Source organism: Trichechus manatus, unplaced genomic scaffold, assembly GCF_000243295.1.
Source record: "Trichechus manatus latirostris isolate Lorelei unplaced genomic scaffold, TriManLat1.0 scaffold00043, whole genome shotgun sequence".
Lineage (NCBI taxonomy): Eukaryota > Metazoa > Chordata > Mammalia > Sirenia > Trichechidae > Trichechus > Trichechus manatus.
The window spans coordinates 18,036,517-18,058,551 of record NW_004443979.1 but is presented as its reverse complement, the minus strand read 5'-3'; the positions used below and the strand labels follow the sequence as shown (position 1 = coordinate 18,058,551).

Here is a 22,035-nt window from a genome sequence, read left to right as displayed (position 1 = left end):
TGTAACCTGTTGCTATTGTTGCTAGTTGCCTTCAAGTAGATTTCAACGTATGGCAATCACATGTGCTACAGAGTAGAACTGCTCCATAGGGTTTTCTTGGCTGTGATCTTAAACAGAAGCAGATCACCAGGCCTACCTCCTGCAGTACTGCTGGGTGGATCTGAACCACCAACCTTTAGGTTAGCAGTCAAGCACAAACCATTTGCACCACTAAAGGATGTGCTGTGTGAGCTACTGCACCTAAATAATAACAACAATAATAATAAATCATTATCATTACTGGGTCAGGGACACTTTAAGAGGCCTGGGCTCTTGAGGTCCCTTTTGGCTCAGAAACCCAAGGGCAAAAGTTGTCTGTAGCAAGGACAGATGCAGCCACTCTCCCTTCCTTCCTACACAAACATAGGCTTGTGCAAAACATGGCAGATGAACGTTTCTTTCTGTGAGAAATGTCAACCGAGGATGCCTAGGTGTGGATAACGTTCTTGCCTGCTGACTCACCAACCATGCTGGGGCCGCCAAAGAGCTACACACAAGGCAATGCTGTGCTCTTTGGGACTGGGAAAGTGAGCAGACCTGCTTCTGTGGTTTGGTTGCACTTTCCTAAGGGCTGGGGCAGTGCCAAGCCCACAGCTCAGGAAGGAACCATACTTCCTCATGCTGGGCTAAATGAAGCTGGGGAGGGGGTGCTGAGTGGGGGTGGGGAGAAGATAATTTTCCATCTGCTTTATGGGAGACAGCCATCCAAATATCGTGATGGCAGGGTCATGCAAAAGTGATCCATTTGCTAATATACCTGGAGCATTCTGGGAGTCCTAGGGAAAGTCAGGCCAAAGGTCCTTGTCTATTGCAATCTAGAAAGGTGTGGCCTGCTCTCTCTCTACCTGGGGTTGGGTGCCCTTATTCCACCAAGGGAGCACCAAGGAACTATCACCTGGAAGTATCCCCCTCTGCTTGGAGCTCTACCATGTGCACTGCCTCTCTTCTTGTAAACATGGCCCACTCTATGAGTCAATAGAGCCATGTTTGTCTTGGGGTTGGAAGGCCCATGCTCCATGCTGAGCCCTCCCCTCACCAGAAAGCCTGGCCAGGGCTAGGCCAGTGAAATGACAGTTTTGTGGTCAGTCCCCTCTAATGGGTCCAAATCAGGAGTCCTAGTCCCTGGAAAATAGCCACATCTTATTTAAAGCTTTCAATCTGCTCATTAGGAATACTGCCAGTGCTGGAATGATTCATAAGCATATATCCCAGTTTTAGAAAACTGCAAGTCTGGCTATAACATGGTCCCTGTCTCTCTCATACTCCCTCATACACACTAACAGACACTATCAACCTCTAACCCCTCTCCCTTAGAACACCTATAGGAGGGGAAACCAAAGCAAACACAAACTATCCCCACCCTAGCCATCTCCACTGAAAGCAGGCAACTGGCTGGTGTGGATTCTCCCTTGGGCCAAAGCCAGAGGTCCCTTGGCCTTTGGTGACCTAATCAGTTTCTGTTCTGATAGGCCCTTTGCTGTGTTTCAGGGCTGCTCTACATTTAGATAGCATCAGCGTTTAGCAGGAGGCCCTGCCACCCTGCTTTCCTTTTGAGAGTCTGGAAGGCATCAAAATCTTTACCTCCATTCCTTCCCTATCTCTGTGCATGTGACCCTCATTTACCAGTAACATTTCTCCAAACCCCCTACAGTGCTCATTATGTGACTGAATACCACAGGTTCAGCACAAACTATCTTTATGGAAATAACAATTATAAACCAGTTGCCGCCAAGTCAGTTGCAACTCATGATGACTTGGTGTGTGTTAGAGTAGAACTCTGCTCCACAGGGTTTCTATGGCTGATTCTTCAGAAGCAGACTGCCAGGACTGTCTTCCAAGGCACCTCTGGGTGGACTCGAAATTCCAACTTTTCAGTTAGCAGCCAAACACATTATTTGTAGCACCCAGGGACTCCAAAACAAGTTATAACTGATATTAATTTAGATTTATATGTGCCAGGTACTATGCTGATAGCTTTATAGGTTTGAAGTCGTTCAATTCTCTGAACATCCTAGGAGGTAGGTACTATTATTAATCAGCCCTATTTTACTGATGAGGAAACTGGGGCTTAGAGAAATTAAGCACTAGTCCAAGGTCCCTAAGCTAGTAAATGACCAAGCTGGATTCAAACATAAGATGTTAACTACTATTTCATATTGCTTTCCCAACTACCTAGCAAACACAATATGAGGGAAACAGGGCTGTCAGGGCCAAACATTCTGGCTATCTGGTTAGGTTATTCAACCCAGTGTTTGTACAACCCCTCCGAGGGGGAAATCTACGAGGATGACCTCCAGGTATTGTTTACTCCACCTATAGGAAGAGCGACTTCACAATCTTCCTAGTTAACCTGGCTCATGGTTTAATCATTATCCTAAACTCTTGTTTCAGAGAATTTTATCAGCACATTGTTTATTGTTCTAGTCTAGGTGGTAAGCTTTGAAAGATAAGTGCCGGTACCATCGCCCTTCCCAGGCCTGGAGACAGTAATAAAGTTATTTCCTTTAGCCTTTTCTTCCTCAAATCAACAAGTTAAATGTTCCCCCAGATTTCTACTATCATCCCATTTTAATCACTTAAGTTGCTGTTGTTATAAATTAAACTGGAGCTGGAATTCTAGTGTTTCCATCTTATGATTATTTATGTGTCACAAAAGCTGGAGAAGAGAGGAAAGGAGGATGGAAATCTTGAATCTGAGCTTCACTTGCTCTGTAACACCTCAGCAAAGTGAGGCTCTGGCCTCCAGCAGGGCTACCTGCATTTTCAGACAGCTCTGGCCAGTTCTCCTCAAGGAACTCCAGATGGACCCTACAGGCAGCCCTACCAGGACAGAGAATCAATGATATGCTCAACAGGTCTGTGCAAAGGTGATGCAGGAAGGGAAGGCAAGAAACATCCACTTGGAAAGCGCCTCCTAGTTTGGCCTGAGTGTGAGCCTCCCAGAGAGAGTTCTCAGAAGGGCCACCTCGGCTCAGATGAGGGTGTTTTTCTAATTACTTTTCAGGTTCTCCATTCTTGTGTCCTCAGCAGAAGTGGGGTTTTCTGGTAAGCAAATTAATTTTTTTCCCCAAAGGTCACCTGAAAAGCACATCTGAAGATCTAGATCATGACTCTGAGATGCCAACACAAGTCACCAGCAGATGTTGTTTCTGGAAACCTAAATTCAAATCTCTAGCCAGAAAAGAACTGCTCTTTGATCTGAAGCGTAATAACAGCAATAAATCCTCTTTATCTCCTGACCAACAGGGCCTCTCTTTCCTTTGGTATGATGGCCTTAGAGAACTAGCTGCCAATAAAAACTCCCCTTACCTACCCTGAAAGGCATGGTTCTTGGTGATTGTGTGAATGTGTACGTGTGTGTGCCCAGAGCCACGAAGGAAAGGCCATTTTTTGGATTCTGATGGAGGAGGGAATCTTGCAGCTACAAGCATATTAGATTTGGAGTTCCAGAATCAAAGCCCTGAAATAATAACCCTCTTGGAGGGGAAACTAGCAAGGAGGTACTCCATGCCCTGGGACTAGAGCTGGCTTTGCATACAGTGAGGAGATAAGAATACAGGAAGCTAGCTCAGGATGGGAAAGGAAAAGCAAGGAAAAGTAAACACGAGACAGCCTCAAGTCCTCCGTGGATTCTTTCAAGCATTGGCCAAGGGAAGAAGGATATTCTGAGACTTGATCTTTCTCTCTCTGTTTCCCCCACCGTCCCCACCCCCCCATTGTCTTCCCTGAAACTTGAGCCCTGAACTTCTAGGCAGGAACATAAAGATGGTCCACATTTCCCAAAGATCCGAAGTAAGAGATAGGAATGAAGGCATATGAGAGGAGATAACCAAAGAAATACATATAAGAAGAATTTTCATGACTCAGGTGCTTACTAAACAGCAGAGAGGAATTATGTAAAGAAAGAGATAGAGAAAAAAAAAATAGCCTTAATTTTGCATCTCCCATTATGGGAAACATATTAAGAGGAAGTTTCTTGGCACTTTAGCTCCTCAGCAATCCAGAGCTGAGACTCCCTGCCCCTAACTACACTTACCTTGTGTGCAGTTTCCGCAAACTGCTGGGCACTGTTCTTCATGTCTTCTGTCTTCTCCTCTGCTCGGCCTAACCGCTCCCCGCGTTCATTCAAGGCCTGGCTCGCCTTCTGTACTGCACTGGTCACACTGTCAGCAGCCGAATGGAGGATGCTGTTTCCTGAGAAAAGGACAGCAAGTGCATTGGGAGCTGGCTTGGTTGACCATCAGTGACCAGACCCCTGCCAGTGGGGAGCACCCTCTAAGAGCAAAGCAGGTCACACTTCAGAAAGGCCTCTTGTGTCTAGGAAACAAGTTAACCTTTCCTTCAATTCGGCCTGACTAATGTGTATGGAGAAAACCCATTGACTGTAGAACCTGGGCAAATGCTGAATGCTTCTCTCACCACCACCCCCATCACTTGTCAGTCACTCATTTCTATTCTGCCAGTGTCCTGTCTGGCAAGGTTCAAGACAAAGGGGTCCACCTGTGTATAGGACTTGGCATGCAAAGGCAATTGAGAATCCTGACAAGGCCTTGACTTAGGAAGCTTCAAGGAGACATATCTGGATCTTGGGTGCATTTCCTTCTGCTGTGGGGTTTAGGTCAACAACGATGGGAAAATTGGGGCCACAGAACTTTTCCAGATATAAAGCTTTATACTCTTTCCAGCTCTTCCCTTCCATTTTACTCTTCCACCTAGCAATAAGCAACCCCAAAACATATGGCTCCACGTAAGAAGCTGTGACTTAGTCTCAAAGTTCAGAGTAAGTGTGCCAGCTACCAGCCTTGAATCCTATGCCATGGCTCACTGGGTTGGGCCTCCTTGCCTCTGATCTCTAGTATATGAAACATGGGACCTCAGCAAAAAGCAACTCTTCATTCTGCACTTAAGCAGCAAGTAAAAACAGAAACTGAAACCAGCCCCAGATACCATATTCAGGAGTGATGATAATGAGTAGGTTGAAAAACAATCACATCTCAGAGTACTGCATCCCTAACATCCTATTTGTCAGGGCTGGGAAACAGAATTCACCAGTGAAGAATTGGCAGATGCATTCCCTGCTGAGAATGAGCAACTTCCCAAATGCCAACCAAAGGAAATTTATAGCTGTGTTTTGTAAACACTGAGTGGAAGCTATTTAATGGCATTTTATGTAATAGATTTATGTCTTGAATAAGTTTATTACATCATTTAACTTTTTACCTGGGATGGATACATCTAGCAACAGACAGCTTTTAATAGAAGTGTAATTTCCACTGGTCTCAGCTACAACCGCTTCCTAATTTCTCCTCTGTGGGAATCGTCTGTGGCTTGTAGAAAGGGATCTCAGGCAAAGAAAGTGCTTGCCCAAGAGGAAGCACTTAGTACACTGTTTTCCATTTTTCTTCTTTAAGAGTGGTTTTCAAGGGCTTCAACAACGAATAGGGTTAAATTAGTATTACTCAGCTGCATCAAGCACTGCATGAGCCAAGGATAAATCAGCATAGATTAATAGGGACCAGAGAAGCTGAGGGTCTGGACAAATGTGGTTGAATGCATGGACTGGATTGGAAGGTTTAGGTCTTCAAAATAGACTTAGGAGGAGAAATCTCAGTCTCCCTTTGCTTTCACAAATATTACCTCATGACTATAATGATAGCCTGTCACCATTGCCCACATTTGAATAAAAACCAAATCCACTGCCATAGAGTCAATTCCGACTCATAGCAGCCCTATAAAACAGAGTAGAACTGCCCCCATAGGGTTTCCAAGGAGCGGCTGGTGGATTTGAACTGCCGACCTTTTGGTTAGCAGCCAAATGCTTAACCACTGTGCCAACATTTGAATAGCATCTTATAATCATAAGGCACCTTTGTAAATATTATTTCATTTGATTGTCACAAAAATTATACTGAGAAGACTGAGACAAGTAGAAGTTAAATGGCCTACACAGATCATAGCACTAGGGAAGTGACACAGCTAGCCTTGGAACCTGGTCTGTATCTTCCTCTTTGCAAAGATGGCGTTCATCATGGAAAGTAGTCACTATTAAGGAGCTATGGGTAGACTAGCGCACAGATAGGTTTTGACAAGTTATTTCCCAAGGTAATGCCGGACTGTTTCTGTGTTCAAGGTGTTTCTCTTGGTAAATGAAGAGTTATTGTCCATGCTGCATTGCAAGTCAAGTGCTCTCAAAAAAGAAGAGGCCAACAGGATGGGATGGGAAGATAGTGAAAGGATTGGAAGGTACAAGGGGTATCAGGTGAGAGCACAAGAAAATTTCTTCCCTTTCTTGCTTCTTTCCACATACCCACAGCTTAGCTGGCAGAGGAATGGGAAAAGATGGGGCAGCAAATCTGCATCTTCACAGCTAAGAGTGGCTGTATTAAATCAAAGGGATTTTAGAAATACCTACCATAAAATTAAGAAAGTATATAACTAGGATATGCCTTTATCCATCAGAATTGACCCTCATGGTCTCCTAAGAGTTACATACTTTTTGCTTTCTTGCCATAACTTCCTTAAAATAATCTTGTATACAATGTTATCAAGTAACACTGCAACCAACAGTTGTTACAACTAAAACAGGAAAGCAAATGCTGTTTTCACTATTCAAAGATGATACTGCTGACCACCATCAATAGGAAATCCACCTTCAGTTTTTTCAGTCATGAGGGTGGATTTAAACAAATCTCATTGCTTCAGTTGAAATGATCTCTACCGGCTAAAATTCTACCCATACTTCAAGGCCCAGTTAAGTCCTATCACCTTTATCAAGCTTCTAGGTCAATTCCATTCTCTCACTCCTTTCAACTCCTTAAGTACTGCCTATACCATTCTTGGGTGCTTAATCAAGTGTAGTCATGGACAACTCTTCTACTTCTCTTTTCTACCTGTAGATGCAGTGACTTCCCAGATGGAGGAGCTGGCTTTGAACCCAGGAAGTCCAGCTCCAGAGCCTATTCTCTTACTCATTGTGCTATATTTTGTTCTCCTTGAGAATTTTCTTCTTTTGAGATTAATCAGAGTTTGCATTAAGTGTGTGGAATAAAGACATCAGCATAACTTCCTAATGCATTCTTTAAAATCACAACACAAAACAGAAAATATCCCATTCTATTATAAATGGAGAAAAAGTACTATAGAAAAGTTATAACACACATAGCTATAAAAAGGCAAAGGAGCCCTGATGGCGCAATGGTTAAGTGCTCAGCTGCTAACAAAAAGAAAAGGTTGGCAGTTTGAACCCACCCAGTGGCTCCGTAGGAGAAAAGACCTGGCAATCTGCTCCTATAAAGATTACAACCTAGGAAACCCTATGGGGCAGCTCTACTGTGTCACACTGTTGCTGAGTCGAAAATCGACTCGACAGCACCTCACAACAACATAAAAAGGCAATAAAAGCATCTAGTGTTCTATTGCTCAGAGATAACCACAATTTACAAATATGGTACATTTTATTCTAGTAACTTTTCTGCATATGCTTTCATAAAACATGGCAGAGACCATACTGTATATATCTAGTTTTGTATCCAATTGTGGGCACTTTCCTATGTCATGAAAAATTCTTTGAAAATACTATTGATAATGGCTATAGGACACTATCATAATTTGTTCAGCTATTTCCCATTTAGATACTTGATTTGTTTCCAGAAGCTTTACTTTTGTTAATGAGGCTGCAGTTACCATCTTGTATTCATACACACATATACATACACGCATACACACACCCTTTGCCCACAAACATTTTTGAGCCTCTTGGTTCAATGCTGAAAACTGCTTCCCTGAAAGATTCACTCAACATTCAAAACTATTCACTGAACGCATGCTAAGTGACAGGCACCGTTATGCTGACATGATTGGCTGCGTGGCCTCTGGGGAGTGACTGAACTTCTTTCATTTTCCATTTCTTATCCATAAAGCGTGGGTCATGCCATCCACCTCATTTGGCTGCTGTGGAAATGAAGATGAACATACAAACAAAGTGCCTGCCATAGGGTAGGTGCTCAATAGAAGTTAGTCCCTTGTCCCTAAGACCACCAATGGTCCAATCCCACCAGTTCCATTCCATGTCTACCTCTCTTCTCTCCTATCTTGTCTCCTATCTCTCCTAAGTGTCTTGAGACTTGTTCAAGATACTTCTTAGATGTCTTTGTGCACCCTGCTGTACGCAGCACAGTGTGTTACCTTAGAAAAAGAGTTGAACACAAATTCATCAAATCAAGGCATGCTTTGTAAATAGGATGCCTAACTCAACAGTTGGGACTCATTATATTGTGCTGAGTTAAATCTGGAAATAAAGCAGTCTCCTGAGGCAGACAGAACAGTAATTCTCTCTAAATAGACAGGAAGCATATTAATACCCAAATTTATTCAAGCAAACTGAGAAGAGGCTGTCAACCACAGCAAATAAAGTCAACTACCTTTTGAATTATAGTCCCTGGATTGTAGAGCAGAGGCCAGTCTTACTTCATTGATGTTGCATTCACATCCGTTTCACTCAATATGTGCTTTTAGAAATATATATGCTCGCATCTTTTATGTTAAGTGATTTAGAAGACGTTATTGAGAGAGCAACTTGAGATAAAGCTATAACGTTGTATTCATTCGCTCTTAGAAAACAATTAAAAGAAATTTAAATGTATAGGAAAATGAGGGAAATGTAAAGTATATTGAAAAGTGACAACAGAAAGGAAAAGGAGGGAGGATTTTTAAAAAGTTCACAAAACACACTAAAAGCTAAACGATCAACGTAGTTTCATTTGATAATTCTACCCTTCAGACAGTTTCTCAAGAATTAAAATTCCTAATTCTATAACTAGTGAAGAGAAAATTTAAATAGAATTTTCAGCAGTTACTTCCTACAGCAAATACAAATACAGATATTTGAAATGGAGAACACATGTTCTGTGTGGAAAATGCTGTGTTCTGGCGGCATAGTGGTTAACTGCTCGGCTGCTAACCGAACAGTTGGTGGTTCAAATCCACCCGCCTCTCCACAGGAGAAAGATGTGGCAGTCTGCTCTTGTACAGATTACAGCCTAGGAAACTCTATCGAGCAGTTTTACGCTGTCCTATAGAGTAGCTATGAGTTGGAATCAAGTTGACAGCAAGGGGTTTGGTTTGGAAAATAAGAGCAGGAAAATCACCCAAAAAATAAATGATCCATAAATATATACCTATGCTCAGTGCTGAGTAAATATGCTCATCTAAAGAGTACTCTTTTCAAACTGAAATTTAATACTTTTGCTTGGACTACTTCTACAATTAATTTAACCACTTAGGAATAACTGTACAATAAAGCCCACTTATCTAAAACAACTCTGAGGAAAACCAATTTGAATTACACAAAACCACCAATGGTCCAATCCAATATGATGGATCTGAGGTCTAATCAAATAAAATAACAAAATTGGCAGAAGGATCTATTATATTAAATCTGTTAATAGGTCAGGTGTTTTAGTAACTCTCATATCATATGCCCAAAGTATTCAATAATAATTTATTCCCTAAGTAGATTAAACAGTCTCATTCCTATAGTATTAATTTTCTTGGCAAAACCATTTTCATAAGTAGAACATAAGATAAACTTAAGTCTGCTTTGGTATTAGTTATATTCAGTGTAATTTTATTAGATACAAATATAAAGGATTCACCTCAGATGTTTTTTCTTTTCTTTTTGTACTTCTAATCTGTGACTAATTTACTGCTCAGCACCACTACCACCAGAGGACATAGCAAAAGAAAAGTCCTATGGAGGGATCAGGTTCCCTGACCACAGGGTCCTTTCTCAGTCCTGAAAACCCAATACCAGTTGTGTCAAGTCGATTGAGACTCATCGGACCCCGTGTGTGCAGAGTAGAACTACTTCATAAGGTTTTCAGGGCTATGACCTTTAGGAAGCATACTGGCAGGCTTTCCTTCCAAGTTGCCTCTGGGTGGGTTCAAAATCACCAACCTTTTGGTTAGTAGTTCAGTGCTGAATTGTTTGTGCCATCCAGGGATCCCTCTTAGTTCTAAAGCTACTCTGAACTGTTGTTGTTGTTAGGTGCCCTCCAGTCAGTTTCAACTTATGAGGACCCTATGTACAACAGAACAAAACACCGCCTGGTGGTGCGCCATCCTCACAATCTTTGCTACATTCCAGCCTGTTGTGCAGCCGTTGTGTCAATCCATCTCGTCAACCCTCTACTTTACCAAGCATGATGTCCTTCCCCAGGGACGGGTCCCCCCCTGATAACATGTCCAAAGTACGTGAGATGAAGTCTCGCCGTCCTTGTTCTAAGGAGCATTCTGGCTGTACTTCTTCCAAGACAGAATTGTTCATTCTTCTGACAGTCCATGGTAAATTCAATATTCTTCGCCAAAATCAAAATTCAATGCATCAATTCTGCTTCATTTTTCCTTATTTTGTCCAGCTTTTACACGCATAGGAGGTGACTGAAAATACCATGGTTTGGGTAAGATGACATCTTTGCTTTTTAACACTAATCCATGCTGAAGGTTGTAGTCCGTGATCTTCATCAGCAAGTACTTCAAGTACTCTTTGTTTTCAGCAAGCAAGGTCGTGTCATCTGTATATCACAGATTGTTAATGAGTCTTCCTCCAATCCTGATGCTGAGTTCTTCTTCATATAGTCCATCTTTTTGGATTATTTGCCCAGCGTACAGATTGAATAAGTACGGTGAAAGGATACAACCCTGATGCATACTTTTCCTGATTTTAAACCACTCAGTATTCCATTGTTTTGTTTGTAGGATTGCCTCTTGGACTGTATACAGGTTCTGCATGAGTACAAGTAAGTGTTCTGGAATTCCCATTCTTCACAATGTTAGCCATAACTTATTATGATCCATACAGTCAAATGCCTTTGCAGAGTCAATAAAACACAGGTAAATATTTTTTCTGGTATTCTCTGGTTTCAGCCAAGATCCATCTGACATCAGCAATGATATCCCTCATTCCACATCGTCTTCTGAATTGGCTTGAATTTCTGGCAGTTCACTGTTGATATACTGCTGCAACAGGTTTGAATGATCTTCAGCAAAATTTTTTACTTTTGTGTGATATTAATGATATTGTTCAATAATTTCTGCATTCTGTTAGATCATCTTTCTTTGGAATGGGCACAAATATAGATCTCTTCCAATCAGTTTTCCAGGTAGCTCTCTTCCGAATTTCTTGGCATAGAGGAGTGATCACTTCCAACATTGCATCCATTTGTTGAAACATCTCAATTAGTATACCATCAATTCCTGGAGCTTTGTTTTTTGCCATTGTCTTCAGTGCAGCTTGGACTTTTTCCATTAGTACCATTGGTTCATTCTCATATGCTACCTCCAGAAATGGCTGAATGTTGACCAATACTTTTTGGTACAGTGACTCTGTGTATTCATTCCTTTTTCTTTTGATGTTTCCTGCATCGTTCAATATTTTGCCCATAGAATCCTTTAATATCGTAACCTGAGGTTTGAATTTTTTCTTCAGTTCTTTCAGCTTGAGAAATGCTGAGCATGTTCTTCCCTTTTGGTTTACTGACTCCAGGTCTTTGCACATTTCACTAGAATACTTAACTTTGTCTTCTCAAGCTGCCCTCTGAAATCTTCTGTTCAGCTCTTTTACTTCATCATTTCTTCCATTCGCTTTACTATTCTACACTTGAGAGAAATTTTCACAGTCTCTTCTGACATCCATTTTGGTTTGTTCTTTTTTTCCTGTCTTTTTAATGACTTCTTGTTTTCTTCATATATGTTGCCCTTGATGTCATCCCTCAACTCCTCTGGTCTTCGGTCATAGGGTTCAATGAGTCAAATTTATTTTTGTGATGGTCTCTAAATTCAGGTGGGATATACTCAAGGTCCTACTTTGGCCCTCATGGACTTGTTTTAATTTTCTTCAGCTTCAACTTGAACTTGCATATGAGCAATTGATGGTCTGCTCTGCAGTCAACCCCTTGCCTTGTTCTGACTGACAATATTGAGTTTCTCTATCAGCTCTTTCCAGAGATGTAGTTGATTTGATTCCTGTGTATTCTATACGGTGAGATCCATATATATAGTCACCATTTATGTTGTTGAAAAAAGGTTATTTGCAATGAATAAGCTGTTAGTCTTGCAAAATTCTATCATGTAATCTCCGACGTCATTTCTATCATCAAGGCCCAATTTTCTTACTACGGGTACCTTTTCTTTGTTGCCAACTTGCACATCCCAATTACTAGTAATTATCCATGCATCTTGATTGTATGTTTCATCAAATTTCAGACTGCAGAAGTTGGTAAAAATCTTCAATTTCTTCAACTTTGGCCTTAGTGGTTGATGTGTAAATCTGAATAATAGTCATATTAACTGGTCTTCCTTGTAGGTATATGGATATCATACTATGACTGACAGCAGTTCTACTTCAGGATAGATCTTGAAATGTTCTTTTTGATGATGAATGTGATGCCATTCCTCTTCCGTTTGTCATTCCCAGCATAGTAGACTATATGATTGTCTGATTCAAAATGGCCAATACCAGTCCATTTCAGCTCACTAGATACTGAACTTTATGCGTTCCATTTCATTTCTGATGACTTCCAATTTCCCTAGATTCACACTACCTACATTTCACCTTCCAATTTTTAACAGATATTTGCAGCTGTTTCCTCTCATTTTGAGTCATGGCACATCAGCAAATGAAGTTCCCGAAAGCTGTACTCCATGCACGTCATTAAGGTCAACTCTATTTAGAGGAGTCTGCTCTTCCCTAGTCATATTTTGAGTGCCTTTCAACCTGAGGGGCTCATCTTCCAGCACTGTATCAGATAATGTTCTGTTGCTATTCATACAGTTTTAACTGTACGATTTTTTAGAAGTAGAATGCCAGGTCCTTCTTTCTAGTCTGCTAGTTTAGAAGCTCTGCTGAAACCTGTCCACCATAGGTGGCCTTGCTGGTATTTAAAATACTAGTGGTATAGCTTCCAGCATCACAGCAACACGCAAGCCACAAGAGTACAACGAACTTACAGATGAGTGATGTTTTACTAAGTATTCCATACCACTCTGAACTGCTTACATACTATTTTGCTTCCTAAGATGAGTGCCCCCACCTCTGCCCCAGTTTAGGTGCACAGAAATCATGATGTTTCCGGTGAGGTTCTGCTTAGTACTGTGACTTGCAATAAAAATCTTTAAATGAATAATAATTATGATATCAGCTTCTACAAACAGAGTGATTAAATGCAAAGGCTTGCCTAGTGAAACAAGTTGGTCCATCATACATAGACTCCATAAATTATCTGTGAGCTTGGGTAAATTACCAAGCTCTTTCTACATTACATTGGCTAATCAATACCAAACACACTGCTGCATTTCAATGTTGGACAACACCTAGGATCCCCTTTTAAGGTGGAAATTCTTGGAAAAGATTACATTTCTTTTGTACTTTTGTGATAATGGCTAATCAGATAAATTCTGTTAAAAAATCCAGGTTACATTAAGCCTTAACAAAAGCTAGAGTTGTTAACTCATGCTGGGCACAGACATAATGCAAACATCAGCCAATCACAATCACAGAAACAACTGTCATTCACTGAATGTCTGCCATGTGTCAGGTGCTACCTTACGGTATTATATTCCTGTAAGCAAGACATTCTCACTTTACCTTACAGTTGAGGAAACTACTGCTTAGAGAGGTGAAGTGACTTGCCCAACTTCACCCAGACATTGACAAAGCTCTTAACAGCTATGTTAGCATTTCCCAAAGTGGTTTTGTGGATTAAAAAAGTGCTACATGGAAAAATCAATTCAGTAGTAAAATGATTTTGTGAAATACAGATCTAGCCCAGCTTCTTTATTATAGAACTTTGGAGAATCTTTAATACACTAGTAAAAATTGTGAATCAGGAGATAGGGGTGGAAGCAGGAGGGGATGGCATGCAGAGCTTCCCAAACATATCTACTCACACCATCCTTTGGCATAGGTTGTCTTAGTAGGGTGGAATTCTGTAGAAATCACTTCAGGAAATGTTACAATAAACTATACTGACCTCTAAATTGAAGGAGAAAAAAGAAGTAAGTCCAGGCTGTACTCATCAATTTAGTAACAGATAGACAAGTCATGTAATTACATTAAAAAGGCTTGCTTTGTAGAGGCGGCAGAACAGATATAGCATGCTGAATGGCAGTTCCAGAATTATCTTTTGTCTCAAGTCGGTGGCTAATTTCAGGGACCATGAAATTTGTTGCCCGGAGATAGAGGACAAAGAAAAATGGACCCAGTATGCAAGAATACTTAGTAAACTCATAGACTCAAAAGCCTACTTGAAAGAGACCTTGGCATTTATTTATTACTGGAGTTACCAGAGAAAGAAGAATGAGTCTTTCTATCAGGTGCTGAGGTAATTTAGCTAGTGGAACCTCAGCCGGTTCCCAAGTCCCAGGCAAGTCCCAGAGGCTAACTAAAGACTCAGAACGCTTATGGAATGAGCCTGACGCCCCTTCCAGTCCTATAGACAGCTAAAAGTTCATACTCTCATCTTGATTCACAATCCCAATATTCTCAGTGACAAAGTTCAAGATTTAGGATCTTACTCATGTCCCTTTAAACACTTAAACTCCGGATATATAAACTCAGAAATTCACCAGTATGTTTAGTATTTGTTTCACATCGTCTTTATGAACTTGTTCTTACAGTTACAGGGCATCAGGGAAATGAGTTCAAGAACACTTCTTTTGGTTCTGTTTTGTTCAGTGGATATCAAGCTTTCAGAAGGGTGGCTGAGGGGAAACTTCAAAGAGGGAGCCCCAGTTCTGAGGTTAAGAAAACCTAAAGTAGCTCTAAATTTGGTAAAATGTATTTTGTTCCCCGTATTTGGTATATATGGTGACAAACCAGTTATGATTTGCAGCTATCTACTTTTATTGCAGTTGGAAGCTAGTAAAACTTTTAAGAATTATAATCTCAAATACTGATATATACAATTTGAAAACTAAGATGTTACTGGCTAAAACTAATTCTGGTCAACATGTGAAGCCTACTACTTACCAACTGTGATCTTGAGCAAATTCCTTGCCCCTCTGTGCTTCAGGTTCCTTCAGGGATTGGTCTAATACCTATCTCATAAAGTTGTGGTGAGGAATAAATGAGTTCATATACAAGTGTAGCACTTAGAACAGCGTCTGGCACATAGTAGATGCTCAACTTTAGCCATTATTAAGGAGATAAGCTTCAGGTACCTGGAAGTTTGGTACTTAGGAGTCTTTCTGTTAATCCTCCTTTCCATTTTAGTTCACCTTTCCTTCCCTACTCTCATTTACCAGAACATTCTTGAAGGAAGACTCTACTCCTACTGTTATCTCTCATACTTTCCAATTACTTTGAAGTTTCAGTGAAGTGGCTTCTGCTCTACTCTACTAACATTGTTCTTTCAAGCTCACCAATAACTTATCAAGTCCACTGCCTATTTTAAGTTTCCTCCACTTGGCCACTGGACCACCTCAGGCTACACGCTGACTACTTCTTTTTGAAGACTGCTCTTTCCCTTGGCTTCTATAATGCACTATCTCTTGATTCTTCCCCATCATTTCGATTATTCTCTGTTAGTTTCATTACTTTACTGGTTAGGGGTGTGGGCTTTGAGGTCAGAAAGATCTGGGTTTGGGTCTGGCTCTGCCAAATAAATACTAGCTATGTGACCACAGGCAAACTACCTAATCTCCCCTCCTCCTGAATTCATGGTGCTAGTTAATGGTCGTTCTGTCCATCCAGTCTCTCAGACTCAAGTCATCTTTTACTCTAACCACTCTGTCATTTCCCACGCACAAGTGTTAGTGCAGTCTAGGGCATTCTATTTCAGCATGGCTTTTCAGTTAGCCTTCACTTTATATCTGGTGTATACAACATCTTCAGAAGAAACAATCTACTTCCAATATCAGCCACTGAAAGCCCTATGGAGCACAGTTCTACCAGTTCTACTCTGACACACATGGGGTCACCAGGAATTGGAACTGATCTGATGACAACTGGTTGGTTACAACATCTTAGTTTCCATCAGCTCTTACATGTAACCTTCTGCCACCATTCTCTAAGTTCTCTAGTACATCATCATTTGATACCATTAAGCTGATCTTGCCACTTCCCTGTTTCAATCCTTTGTTTGCTCATCCATAACATGCCATAGTAATCTATTTTAAAGAAGGCTCTTCCTTATCTAGTTCTAAGCTACTCACTTGCCACCCTCCCAAGCTCCTCAATCTCTATCCCCTGCCTCATTGTTTCTTGAAAAATTTTAAAGTTTTATCAACCTCTTATTATTAGAGGTAGGGTAGAGCATATAATAAATGAATTTGAAAAAATCAATGTGAATAAAAAGCTTAACAAGAAATATTGTTTCCAGTTGTCCCTAAGAGTGTCCCAACATCAGCAGGAGCACTTTTTCCAACACCTATAAGCAAATGCAAACCTAGCACTCAAATTTTGCTGTCTAACCACTATTCTGCTAAAAGAAAACAACATTCTTTCCAGTAGCTGATTCCGTGCCTGGGGCAGGGAAAACCCAGGATAGGCTTGAAATATTGCCAAACATCAAGGATGACTTCAAAGATGGTGGGAACAGTGCAAAAAAGAAAAAGAAGCCAGTTTTAAGTGGATCCCACCAGAGAGGCTGTGGTATTTTGAATATTAACAATATTAAAAGTTGTAACAATGATGATGATGATCATTTCAGTAATTTAACATAAGTTTGTGAAAGTCAAAATTTCTTAGTGATAAACAAGAGAGTTAATATAAAATATACAAAATGAAGTTGAAATACAAAACAAGGTTGACTATAAGCCAAAAACCAAAAACCCATTGCTGTTGCGTTGATTCGCTATGAGTCAGAATTGACTCGATGGCAATGGGTTTTTTGGTTTATAGTCAACCTTGTTTTGCCTTTGGATGCTTAATTTATCTTACTGATTTTAATAAGCAAGGTATATTAAAAAATTGGGGTATTGTGTTTCTTCTAAGTATTTATCTATATACGAAAAGGTATGTATTCTTTCTATCTGTGTGAGTAACAATGGGTAAATACAGGAAACTATGAGTAAGCCAAAGAGTTCCAGAAAGGGTAGAAACTGTTCCAGAAAGGACTGATGAGCATCAATGGTCAAACATAACCACTAAGTAGAAACAGTAAGACAATGCATTCCAAAGTAGTCAAATTGTTCTCTTCTTTAGAAGTCTGGATGTGTAGACTAGGGCTCATCTCCTAGGGGATGAAACCTCTAGATAACTTGACAAATTATAAAAGATACTAATAAGGCATCCATAGGTTTCCAAAAACACTAACATACCAAATCAATGTATAATAATGGCAGGACAGGGGATTATGTAATGCTGGCCAAGGCAAGCAAAGGACACACTGTTCTGGGAGGAAACTATCAGGCTAAAAACAACTGAACTCATGAAGAAGTATGGGTTTAAACAGTGTTCCTGATGTGAACGTGAAGTCTGGTCATTAAAAAGGAACCTAGCAAAATATCCAGTGACTCAGGTTTAAATCATTTTGGGAGAAGAAATCAGACCCCATGCCCCTAACAAAAAACAACTTTTCAATAACCCAATTCCTCTAGATTCTGTAAGTATGAGAACAAGCGCTGTAGTTAAATTTGGAAGATCTGCGAACAAGAAATAAAGAAGACATACATGGTATTGCTAGTTCTTAATAGGTTCAAATGTAATATTCTTTTAAGTTCTGTAATTGTTATTTTTGCATATGGTTTGTCGGTTTAAAGTATGCAGTATTCAAAATAATTAGTCATATTAAACTGTAATTGAAACTTAGATTGTTTAAGGGAATTTAATAGACTAAGTTTGGTAAACAATGTTTAAAAGTTTAAGAAAATTTGATTTTGTCTAGTAGATACATTTCATAATTTGCACAAGAAACAAAGTGAACATAAAAGTGTTTCATTTCTATGCACAAAATCCCATCAGACTTCAAGGGATATTATCAATATCCTCAAGCATACCATCTCTTTTCTTGCCTCTGAGCCGTCATTCACTCTGGTTACCCAATTTGTGATGCCTTTTTCTTCCTTGACCACCTGGTAATACTTATCAGATGTCACTGCACTTTCTCTAAATTTCCCCAGCTGGTTTGTTTATTTATTGAAATATTTTTTGGTTTATTATGATTTGCCACTGCGGTAGGCTGGGAGCACAGTGGTAGGAAAATTAGACATGCTCCTCCCATAGCCTATCCACACCCCTGCCAGGCAAGGAGGTTATAATCTAGACAATGGAGGCAGACTATGTATAGGTTAAAAACATATGAGTATAGGTGTATATAAATATATGTGTCTGTGTGTGTGTATTCAGAGACTTGCCAGGCAGTTAACAAATAAGGTACCGTGATAGTAAATTCAAGGGGAGAGAAGACTGATTTAGCATCAGTGGGGAAGACCTGTTTGAAGAGGTAACATTTAAACCGAGATGTTCTAGGAAATAATGACCAGTGTGGCTAGAGAAGGGGGGAAGTGACTTGAGATGAGAGAGATACACAGGAGCCAAATTATGTAGGACATTATAGACCATGGTAGTGAGATGAATTTTAAGTACAACTGGAAGTCACTGCCAGACTTTAAAATAGGCGGTAAACTGGCTCGAGATAATTTTTGAAAATATTACTCTGGCTACTGTTGGAGAATAGGAGCAAGAGAGCAAACAGAATAACAGTTAAGAAGCTGTTACAGTAATTCAAGTAAAAGATAATGGTGGCTTGTACTTGAATGGTATCAGTGGAGATGAGAGAAGTGGAAAGATTTAAGATAGATACTGACAGGCTTAATATGGGAGATGAGGAAGAAGGAAGAATAGCAAGTGATCCCAGGTTTCTGGCTTGAGCAATGGGGAACATAACAGTGACAAAAAAGGCCGGCAGAAAACCAGATTTCCTTGGAGGGTGGGCAGAGATGAGAATCAAGTGTTTCATTTTGGATAATGTTATGCCTAAGTTGTCTGGGAGACATCTAAGTGGAGTCAATAAGGAAAATTGATATTCCTGTATGAAGCTCTGTAGAGAAGTAGAGGATGGAGATAAAGTTTGTAATTCATCAATGTAGAGATAGCATGGGAATAGGTAAGCTCACCTAGGGAGCAAAACTAAAGAGAGACAGGAAGGGATCTGAAAACCCTATCTTTAAGAATTTTAACATTTAGGGTAAGGTAAAAGTAAAAGTGCCTCCAAAGAAGAGTGGGAAGAAATAGCCTGAGAGGCAGGAGAAAAACCAAGGTGAATGTGGCATACTGGAGGTTAAGTCTGGACAATATATCAAAAAAGGCACCTACAAGAATGCCAAGACAATTCAGTGGGGGAAAGAAGAGTCTTTTCAGCAAATATGCTGGGACAACTGGGTATCTGCATGCAAAAGAATGAAGTTGGACCCTTACATCATACTCAATATAAAAATTAATTCAAAATGGATCAAAAATCTAAATATAAAAGCTAAATTATAAAACTCTTAGAAGAACACAGGGACATAAATCTTCATGACCTTAGAACAGGCAACAGTTTCTTAGATATGACACCAAATGCACAAACAACAAAAGAAAAAAATAGATAAATTGGACTTCATCAAAATTAGCCATCTTCATTAACATAGTGGTGAATATGCCTGCCTGTCATGTGGGAGACCAGGGTTCAATTCCCTGAAAGAGTGGTAGTCTCCCTTTTGGGGAGGTAGGGAGAGATGAATAGGTGAAGCACAGGGCATTTTAAGTGCAGTGAATCTATTCTGCTTAGGACTGTAATGGTGGATATAGCACACTATGCATTTGTCAAAACCCATAGGACTATACAACACAAAGAGTGAACCCTAATGTAAACTATAAACAACAACAACAACAAAAAACCAAACCCATTGCTGCTGAGTCGATTCCAACTCATAGCAACCCTACAGGACACAGTAGAACTGCCTCATAGGGTTTTCAAGGAACACCTGGTGGATTCGAACTGCTGACCTTTGGGTTAGCAGCCGTAGCTCTTAACCACTACACCACCAGGGTTTCCAATGTAAACTATAAAGGTTAGTTAATAGTAATGTATCTATATTTGCTCATCCATTGTAATAAATGTAGTACAGGTATGTGAGATGTTAATAACAAGAGAAAACGTGCGCTGGGAGGACAGGGGACATATGAACTCTGTACTTTCTGACAATTTTTCTGTAAACCTGAAATTACTCTAAAAAATAAAAATTACTCTAAAAAATAAAAGTTTTAAAATATTAAAAGGTCCTGCTCCGTTATGCTTCCCTAGCATTTTATTCATGGGTCTACTACTATATACAATATATTTCATTGTAATTACTGGTTTAAGTGACTGTTTAATGACTTACACTGTGAATTTCTTAAATTTCATTGACTTATCTCCATTTTTATACTTGGTTTTAAGGAGAGAACCAGGCTTATATGTGACACATATTTTGTGACTGGTGCTAGTGTACGGAAATAAATATAGTTTAAAAAAATAAGAGAATAAGAATGTAAAGGGTGGAAAAAACAGAGAAATTGTGCCAAGAAGCTCATATTAAGATAGGATGGGAAATTGAATGGTTTTGGATTAAGACAATAAAAAGTTAAGTGGTTTGAGGTTCCAGGAGTAAAGAACAAAGTCAGAGGCTGAATCTCCTTTACTATAAGCAAAAATGAATTTACCGGGCTCTCTGACTTAAGAAAATATGCATGCCACATTTTGGATGTTTCCAGTCCAAACTAGTTCTTAAGAAGTTTACTCAAATTAATTCAGATTGTGCCTGAAACCTAATGTCCTGAAGTGATCATGCTCTGTGGGAATTTAGCATGACTTCTTTGTGTAAAACAAGTAAACACTCCATTGTTTTAGACTGGAGAGAAACTTAGGGATCATGTAGCTCCTTGGATAGAAAACCGCGGACAGAGGGGTAGATAAAAGGATCTGCTCAAGGTCACACCCAGGTAATAGCAGAGCTGGCCCCAGAAGCCAGCTTTGCTAACTTAGAGTTCATTGAGGTTTTCAATTCACTAGTGGGTCTTCAAGCCTTTTGTTTGAATATTCTCTAAAATTTAAGAAAAAAATTTATGGAAGTTGAAAATCTAAAAATTGATTTCTTTACAACAATCCATCCTCATGTCCTCTTTGGAAAGTGTTTCCTTTACCTTTTGGAGAACTTCGCCCCAGTAAGCATGTATACATACTACAGTTTGTGATTTCAGTATACGACACCACCTAGCTTTGACCTCACAATCATAAAATCCAAGAGGAAAAGTCATAAATTCAAGGAAATGTGCATACATACGACGAGGGATATCTTACATGGTCAATTTATGTGGTCAGAAAGGACTGAAGAAGAATTGTGTAGAAAACTTTCAACTACTAAATGCTCTTTCACAGTTCAGTCCTTACACTAGCAATGGGATTGGCATCAAACTATGAGAAATCACTTAAACAGGAGAAATGAGACAGATGAACTTCCACAGAAAAAAGATAATATTGCTGCTAAATTTCGGGTGAAATATTCTGACTATACCAAAAAGCCCTGGTGGCACAGTGGTTAAGAGCTTGGCTGCTAACCAAAAGGTCAGCAGTTTGAGTCCACCAGCCATTCCTGGAAACCCTATGAGGCACTTCTACTCTGTCCTATAGGGTCACTATGAGTCGGAACTGACTTGACGGCAACAGGTTTTTGTTTTTTATACCAGAAAGTCTTCATTTATAGTTACCAAGGTCACTTAACTACTGGATTAGGTCATTACTGTTGTAGTTAAAATCCCATTATTTAGAAGAAAATAAAGAGATTCAAGTCAGTCTGCAGCCTTGACCTATTTTCTTTTATGATGTTAGCATCGAAAATTTCAAAGTTTGAGTCAATAATGCTTTAGGACATTGTCATCAAGGGCAACATAACTCGGCATACAGTTAGTTCACTGAAATACAGCTTCTCTTTTGAATGCAGTCCCGTGCCAGCACCCACATGAACTTGAGAATCATTTAG

At 39.9% G+C, this 22,035-nt stretch overlaps 1 protein-coding gene across 1 annotated transcript in view; it reads right to left on the bottom strand.

Moving 5' to 3' along the window:
- Window positions 1-4,000: 4,000 nt before the first annotated feature.
- Window positions 4,001-22,035, bottom strand: part of STXBP6 (syntaxin binding protein 6) — a 268,679-nt gene continuing 250,644 nt past the window's right edge. The window contains exon 4 of the mRNA XM_023731448.1: window positions 4,001-4,233. Within this exon, the coding sequence (XP_023587216.1) occupies window positions 4,001-4,233 (233 nt within the window). The remainder of the gene's footprint in view (window positions 4,234-22,035) is intronic.